General features: G+C 33.6%; 1 protein-coding gene across 1 annotated transcript; it reads left to right on the forward strand.

Moving 5' to 3' along the window:
• Positions 1 to 1,543: 1,543 nt before the first annotated feature.
• On the forward strand, positions 1,544 to 8,098 carry LOC109089005 (cytochrome P450 20A1-like). Its single transcript, XM_042754983.1, has 13 exons — positions 1,544 to 1,783; positions 2,108 to 2,157; positions 2,244 to 2,410; positions 3,010 to 3,155; positions 3,971 to 4,138; positions 4,252 to 4,330; positions 4,413 to 4,528; positions 4,622 to 4,676; positions 5,092 to 5,212; positions 5,565 to 5,676; positions 5,903 to 5,967; positions 6,053 to 6,142; positions 7,692 to 8,098. The coding sequence occupies exons 1-13, from the start codon at positions 1,712 to 1,714 to the stop codon at positions 7,840 to 7,842; spliced, it is 1,392 nt and encodes a 463-aa protein (XP_042610917.1). The 5' UTR covers positions 1,544 to 1,711; the 3' UTR covers positions 7,843 to 8,098.
• The last annotated feature ends 81 nt before the right edge of the window (positions 8,099 to 8,179 follow it).

The raw sequence follows: 8,179 nt of genomic DNA on the forward strand, positions 1-8,179 counted from the left end.
CCATAATCCAATATCTGTGGAACTAGAAGAGCATACATTTCCAGGTTAAGGCTAGTTTGCATGGGTTGTTCACTGCATGAATATTTACATTTTTAAGGATAGTTTGAATGGGTTGTTTAGATTTTGGGGATTCAAGTATGACCTCCCCACCTGAAACTACAACCTTTTCCTCAGGATCCTTCAAGTCTTCTGAAATGGCCCTTCCTAAATTACAAAAAAAAAATCTTAATAATAATAATAATAATAATAATAATAATAATAATAATAATAAATAATGATGATTGTGATATTGATATGATATTGTATGTAGATTTATTTTAATTAAACAATAATTTAACATTATTTTTTTATTATCCTTGTCATCATAAATATTTATTATTAAATGTGAAATTCATTACATTTGTGTTTATTTAAATAATCATAATAATAATAATATTAATAATGTTGTTAAAAATAATATTTATACACAACTAATGTATTAATACATATAATTAATAATAATATTACTACTACTACTACTACTAATAATAATACATTTGTTAATAATTACTATAATTTTTATTATTTATATTATTTTACTACTACTAATACATATCTCTTAAAAATAACAACAACAAAAACTACTTACTAACTACTAATAATACATGTGTTAATAATTACTATTATTTTTTATTTATATTTCTTAATTACTATTATTTTTTATTTATATTTTTGTGGATACTATTATGCATTATTTTCTTATACTCCAAGCTTGAATGGTAGTGTATCACAGTTCCCACAAAATATTAAGCAGCAACTGTTTTCAACATTGATAATAACAAGAAATGTTAATTGAGCACCAAATAGAGCATATTAGAATGATTTCTGAATGAAACTTCTTTCATACATATTGGGAGAGATTAAAAGTACTAGCCTAAATATGGTTTATTTTTCACGCTCACCTGTCTTGGCATAGTAACAGCCCTGCGCATCATAACAGCAGCTGATAACCTCACATCCATCTGCAGTGATGCACACAGCGCTGAGAGCCGGAAAAGACGAGCTCACGTGACTCAAACTCCGGCGAAAAACCGAACCCTCTGCTGCTGGGGAAACTCTTTCAGAACCGGAGAGAATAATAAACCACCGGCCTGATACTGCGGATCCTGAGCACTGCTCAAATATACACTAAGCTTAAACGCAATTAATGCTGCAATTACTAACATTTTCGCGGCTTACTTTCGCTAAGTAACTACTTTTTTCCTGTGTGTCACATTTAAAGAGTTCACAACGAGCCTAATTATCTTTAGCTCCGCCCCCTTGATTATAAACAAACTCGTAATGTGGTAAAAAACGAATTAGTCACACAATTTTACAAAACGACTATTTATAATTAAACAAATATTACATAAAGGACGGACAATAAAGAATTATATACTTATATTAACTTTATTAGGTATATGTGAGTGAAAAAAAAAAAAAAAAAAAAATCATCAATCATGGAAGATGTTTTGGATAAAATAACATCCAGACTGACTTCAGATAAATATCCCTAAACAACGATTCTCTGCGATTGATTGGTGTAGCCTCATTTACAGGATGTGTAGTTGAGTACCGATCTACAGGGGCGCAGGTCTCTGATGGTCACTGTAGACGTGGATTGTTAGCTACTAGTTCAGTGAACAGTTTAATTACATTTATGACGGTCCTCAGACGTTTCTGAAAAGCAGATATGTTGGATTTTGCTATATTTGCGGTGACATTTGTCATTATCCTGATCGGTGCCGTCCTGTATTTGTATCCGGTGAAAAATATAAATATGATCTTAACTGTTTTGCAGACTGTTTTGTAACGTTAGGTGTTGTGATCATGTTTTATATGAATGAAGTATATGTTTGAATCGCTATTAAATATGTTTGGTTTAAATTCTGACCTGCTGCATTTAGAAGGTCATCACTGGACTACTCTGGAGTTTTCTTATTTTTGAGAATGCATTTTCTGTCCTGATTAAACGTTGGATATATGTAAAGGAAAGTCAGCCATTAAAACTGCTATAATTTGCTGTCAAGGGACTTTAATATTTCAAATATGTGTATATTAACCCGATGCATTTTTATGTTGATGTCAGTCATCTAGAAGTGCCTCCGGTGTGCCAGGACTAAACCCCACAGAAGAGAAGTAAGAGTTTGAGACATTGTCCTCTCTTTATTTCCTTTCGGCCTTTCGTCAGTTTCTCCAACAAACGTCTTGCTTTACTTTTCCAGAGATGGGAATCTGCCAGATATAGTGAACAAAGGAAGCCTGCATGAGTTCCTGGTGGGTCTTCACGATGAGTTCGGGTCTGTGGCGTCGTTCTGGTTCGGGCGGAGACCAGTGGTCAGTCTTGGTGCTGTGGACCAACTACGACAACACATCAACCCCAACTGGACCAGTGAGTGAAGAGAGAGAAGAAGTGTTTTGAAAAAGCTCCTCTTAATAAATTACATTAATATTTTATCATAACATTACATATGATATTATGATTCATTTGTTATTTACTACATTTCAAAAGGTGTGGGGTCAGTAAGATTTTTGAAAGATGTGTCTTTTCTCACCCAGGCTGTATTTATTTGCTCACTTAAAGAGTAATAGTGTGAAATATATTTTTTTTTTCAATTTAAAACAACTCTTTTCTGTTTTAATATATTTCAATTTTTTTTTTTCTGTGAAGGCCAAGCTGAATTTTCAGCAGTCATTTCTCTGTCACAAGTCCCTTCAGAAATGATTGTAATATGTTGATTCGGTGCTCAAGAATATGTTGTAAAAACTTTTTTTATGTAACACTATACATGTCATTTCTGTTATTTTTGATAATTTAAAAAGAAAAAATTTCTTTCCCAAACATTTGGATGGTAGTGTATAAAGTATCTTATTTATCACCATACCAAATGTTTTGCTATATTTTAACCATCACGAAAAAATGCAAGTTCCCTTTAATGCATATTATTATGCATGCTTTTTCTAACACATATGTTTGTACCCTTTTCTCAGCGGATTCCTTTGAGACAATGCTCAAGTCATTGCTAAGTTACCAGTCAGGATCAGGAGTGGGAGTGACGGAGTCAATGATAAGAAAAAAAGTGTATGAGGGAGCTATCGATAAAACCCTGGAGAACAACTTCCCTCTATTGCTTCAGGTCTGTTCACAAGTGTTTATATATATATATATATATATATATATATATATATATATATACAGTAAAGGTCAAAAGTTTGGAAATATTACTATTTTTAATGTTTTTGAAAGAAGTTTCTTCTGCTCAACAAGCCTGCATTTATTTGATCAAAAATACAGAAAAAAAAATGTAATATTGTGATATATTATTACAATTTAAAATAATTGTTTTTAAATTTATTATACTTTAAATTGTCATTTATTTCTGTGATGCAAAGCTGAATTTTTAGGATCATTATCACATGATCCTTTAGAAATCATTCTAATATGATGATTCATTATCAAAGTTGGAAACAGTTCTGCTGCTTAATATTTTTTCAGAACATGTGATACTTTTTTAGGGTAGTTTGATGAATAAAAAGTAAAAAAAAAAGAAAGAAGCTAAAGTATATTCAAATAGAAAACTATTATTTTAAGTTGTAATAATATTTCACAATATTACTGTTTTTTCTGTATTTTTGATCAAATAAATGCAGGCTTGATGAGCAGAAGAGACTTCTTTCAAAAACATTAAAAATAGTAATGTTTCCAAACTTTTGGTCTTTACTGTATATATATATATATATATATATATTATATTAGTTCAGGATTTCAGTATTAGGACTAACATTGCATTAATGTAACTAACCCAGTGATATCTACCTTAAACTAAAGTTCTTTTTGATAGTAAACCATAGATGATACGTCTTTGTTCATACAATTAACAGTACTGAATATTCTGAACAGTCCGTATTTTTAAACATGTTATCCCTCTCTTACTACTCTGTTTTTTTTTAGCTGGTGGAGGAGCTAGTTGATAAGTGGGCATCTTATCCTAAATCACAGCACACACCTCTTTGTGCTCATCTGCTTGGATTGGCTATGAAGGCTGTCACTCAGCTTGCCATGGGGAGTCGTTTTCAGGATGATGCTGAGGTCATCCGGTTCCGTAAGAACCATGAAGCGGTGAGCATTCTTCACTAGGTATATTTAGTGTCATGCTTATGAAAATGATTATTATTATTATTAAAAAATGTGGTATTTTACATGTAAATGCATATATATCTGGATTTGAATAGATCTGGTCAGAGATTGGTAAAGGTTATCTGGATGGATCCCTAGAGAAGAGTTCCAGCAGAAAGACCCATTATGAGAGCGGTAAGAAGGCAGCTGAGATGCGCTTGATAGTGTTGGCCTCATTGTTTGATGTCAGTTGATCATGTGGTTTTGTTATTTTCAGCTCTGGCTGAGATGGAGTCGGTGCTGAAGTCTGTGGCAAAGCAGAGGAGTGGACAAGGATCCAGTCAGTCATCTTTCGTTAACTATTTACTACAAGCCAATCTGACAGAGCGACAGGTAGCATCATCTCAACACAGTGTGGTTCATTTTCAAACTGACTTATATTTATGCAAAAATTCTAAACCATTATTAAATATGTTTTGTCCTCAGGTGATGGAAGATGGTATGGTTTTTACTCTAGCTGGCTGTGTGATCACTGCTAACTGTAAGTTTCAATTTCTCCTCTCTAGTTGTTTGTTGTAGCTTCAGTGTTATTTTAGTAATGTATAGTATTATAGTTTTTACTGATATTTTAACATTAGCTTTTATTTTTAAATTTATAATTTAGGTATAGTTTAATATTTTCAGCAATTTATGTGTGTGTTTTAGTATTTAGGTGTAATTTATTTATTATTTATTAATACATTTTTCAGTTATTAACTTTAGAGCTTTAACTTAAACTTTTCTAAATTTAATTTAATTTACGTATTTAATACAATATTTTATTTAAGCTTCAATTAACAAAACAATTTTTAATAGTTTTAGTTAATGATAATAACACTGTGGAGCTTTTCTTTTTTACCTTCATGTCTGTATTCCTGTTATTCTTATACATAATTTATGCCTGTATTATTTCCCAGTGTGCATCTGGGCAGTTCACTTCCTCTCAGTCTCAGAAGCAGTGCAGGAACGGCTCTATCATGAACTTGTTGAAGTGCTTGGTGAGGAGCCTGTTACCTTGGAGAAGATTCCACAACTTAGGTGAGCAACTGTCATAGCTTCTGATATGATTCTGGTAATATTATCCACATGGTATTCACATTTATTGATTTACAAGATGATAAATTAAGCGACCCCTATGTGAAAAAGGTTTAAACATGAAGAAATTAAAATTACTTGTAGTATAGTAGTAACATTTTAAAGCTCCAAAAAAGAGCTGATTTGGTCCAGAGATACAATATTCTTGTTTTTTAATATGTATGTGCTCCTGGCCACCAGAGGGCATATGTGTGGCAATTCTGTGATTTCAATAAAATACCTTGAGTTAAACTTTAATCCACACGGCCATTACTTTGTCTGGAAATCATCATTCTGGTTCATGTTTTTTCCCCAGATACTGCCAGCAGGTGCTGAATGAAACCGTCCGCACAGCCAAACTGACCCCCATGGCTGCCAGATTACAGGAGGTGGAGGGGAAGGTGGACCAACATGTCATTCCCAAAGAAGTAAGAACTAGTCTTTTTCATTACTAGGCCCACATAAAGACCTAAAAAGAAAAAATTCAGTCATTCCCAGACTTCTAAAATATCCTTAGCCACTTGTATGTTTTTTGCAAATTATGCCTTCATATACTTCTAAATATATCTAGTCTAGTCAGTATGTAGAGTGCTGTGTAGAGAGTGCTGTGACTTGCCTTTAATGTTCAAAATAATACTGGTTTTATGTTTGTAGACATTGGTTATCTATGCCCTGGGCGTCGTCCTTCAAGATGCAGATACTTGGTCACTTCCATACAGGTGTGTTTGTGTACGTTCATTTTATATAAGGTTGTGTAAGGTCCATGGTTTGCTAGTATTCTCACTTGTCTGTCTTCTTTGTCAGATTTAATCCTGACAGATTTGCTGATGAGTCTGTAATGAAGAGCTTCTCGCTGCTTGGGTTTTCCGGGAGCCAGGCCTGCCCTGAACTAAGGTACAAGCAGAGAAATTCAGTTATTATCTTTAATAAATAACCATAACAAAGATCACAAAAAAAAGATGCAACATTTATGGGACAGGTAATGTCAGATTTTTCTTCATTTAAGTAGATAGGAGTTGGCCTTCAATGCCCAAAATAAATTTGGAGGTGTTGCAAATATGTCTGCTGAGTGATCTTTCTATTGATCGTAAGGGACTTTGACAATATTTATAGGCCCCTGTATAGGTGAAGATATTTCTGGTGTAGTGAAAAAGCTGCTTGCTTTCAAACTCTTAATTTACACAAACTAGGATTGGCTATATATTAAGAGTTCACACTCTTAATGACCGATTAATTTACAAGACTTTTTCAGTCGTTTATGATTACAAGTTTTACTCACAAATTAGATTTTTAATCAATTTCTATATGATAAAATATGAAAAATCTCAACATGACTTGACAAATTTATTATCAGTATAGAAACTTCAATAACTTTTAAAATTCCTTTATATATTCAGGTTTTCCAAGACCATGGAAACCTAAAAAAGATAGTTGTTAAAGGAATTCAAAGAAGAAATATTAGCTTGATTTTTTTAATCTCTGTTATTGGATACTCCACCCCAAAAGGAAAATTTTGTCATTAATCACTTACCCCCATGCTGTTCCAAACCTGCAAAAGCTCAGTTCGTCTTTGGGAACACAATTTAAGATATTTTGGATGAAAACCAGGAGGCCTGTGACTGTGTCATGGACTTCCAAGTAAATAACAGTGTCAAGGTTTATAAAAGGTATGAAAGTCATCGTCAGAATACTCCATCTACCATCAGACGTGCAATCTGTGTTATATGAAGCGATAGGAACACTTTTTGTAAGTGAAGAAAACAAAAATAACGACTTTTTTCAATAATTCCTTTGTCAACAGTCTCCTCTGTGTCTCTCCATATCACCGTATGCTGCGTATGCTCTTCTGTATCACCTGTTTTATTTCAAATCAAAGCTAAATTCACGAAGAAACAGTGCATCCTTGTGGCACGGATGACAGAAGAAATTCCTGTCGCTTCATATAACCCAGATTGCACTTCTGATAGCAGATGGAGTATTCTGACGATGACTTTAGTACCTTTTATGGACCTTGACTGTTATTTACTTGGCAGTCTATGGGACAGTCACAGGCCTCCAGGTTTTCAACCAAAATATCTTAAATTCTGTTCCGAAGACGAACTGAGCTTTTGCAGGTTTGGAACAACATGGGGGTAAGAGATTAATGACAAAATTTTCATTTTGGGGTGGAGTATCCCTTTAATTGAAATTATTTTAAGCCATCATACAGCCCCCTTTGAAGTGTGCTATTGCCCCCTAGTGGGCTCTGGCCCCTGATTGAGAACCACTACTATAAACATATAGGAATACCTTTTTTACTATTACTGTTTTGTCAAATAAAAATATTTTATATAGTAAATAATGACCAGATTGTTCATTATTGGGTAAACTATTCTTTTAAGAAACATTCAATGACAAATAGTTCACAAATCTTCTCGCTCTGTCCTTCTCTTCCTCTTTTTAGATTTGCATATACTGTGGCCGCAGTGCTGCTCAGCACGCTGGTGCGCAGGTTGAAACTGCACAGAGTGGAAGGGCAGGTGGTTGAGGCCAGGTATGAGCTGGTGTCCACACCCAAAGATGACACCTGGATCACAGTCAGCAAGAGGAACTGAAGGACTCACAGCTCATGTCCCTGAATTAGCCGCTTGGGAAATTATGCATGGCCATTGGCTCTATAATGTGTGGGGCAGCAATTGATAAGATCAAGGCAATGTCATTTAGAACTGGTTCAGGTTATTAAAACTGTATGCCATTGTTTTTACACCTTCATTCCCTTTGAATATCACATACATTGTATAAACAGTGATTAATGTTGAATCATAATCTTTAAACTGCAGTTTTTCTATACTAATAAAAGAATGTGATGAAGTGTGCATCTATCTATCTATCTATCTATCTATCTATCTATCTATCTATCTATCTATCTATCTATCTATCTATCTATCTATC

Source organism: Cyprinus carpio, unplaced genomic scaffold (assembly GCF_018340385.1).
Source record: "Cyprinus carpio isolate SPL01 unplaced genomic scaffold, ASM1834038v1 S000006624, whole genome shotgun sequence".
In the NCBI taxonomy this organism is placed as follows: domain Eukaryota; kingdom Metazoa; phylum Chordata; class Actinopteri; order Cypriniformes; family Cyprinidae; genus Cyprinus; species Cyprinus carpio.

Bases quoted from the DNA above. Each gene is read 5' to 3' on its own strand.
- LOC109089005 (XM_042754983.1), top strand. From the start codon at position 1,712: ATGTTGGATTTTGCTATATTTGCGGTGACATTTGTCATTATCCTGATC. The intron at 1,784-2,107 runs GTGAAAAATATA...TGTTGATGTCAG, and splicing joins CCGTCCTGTATTTGTATCCG to TCATCTAGAAGTGCCTCCGG. The intron at 2,158-2,243 runs GTAAGAGTTTGA...TTACTTTTCCAG, and splicing joins CTAAACCCCACAGAAGAGAA to AGATGGGAATCTGCCAGATA.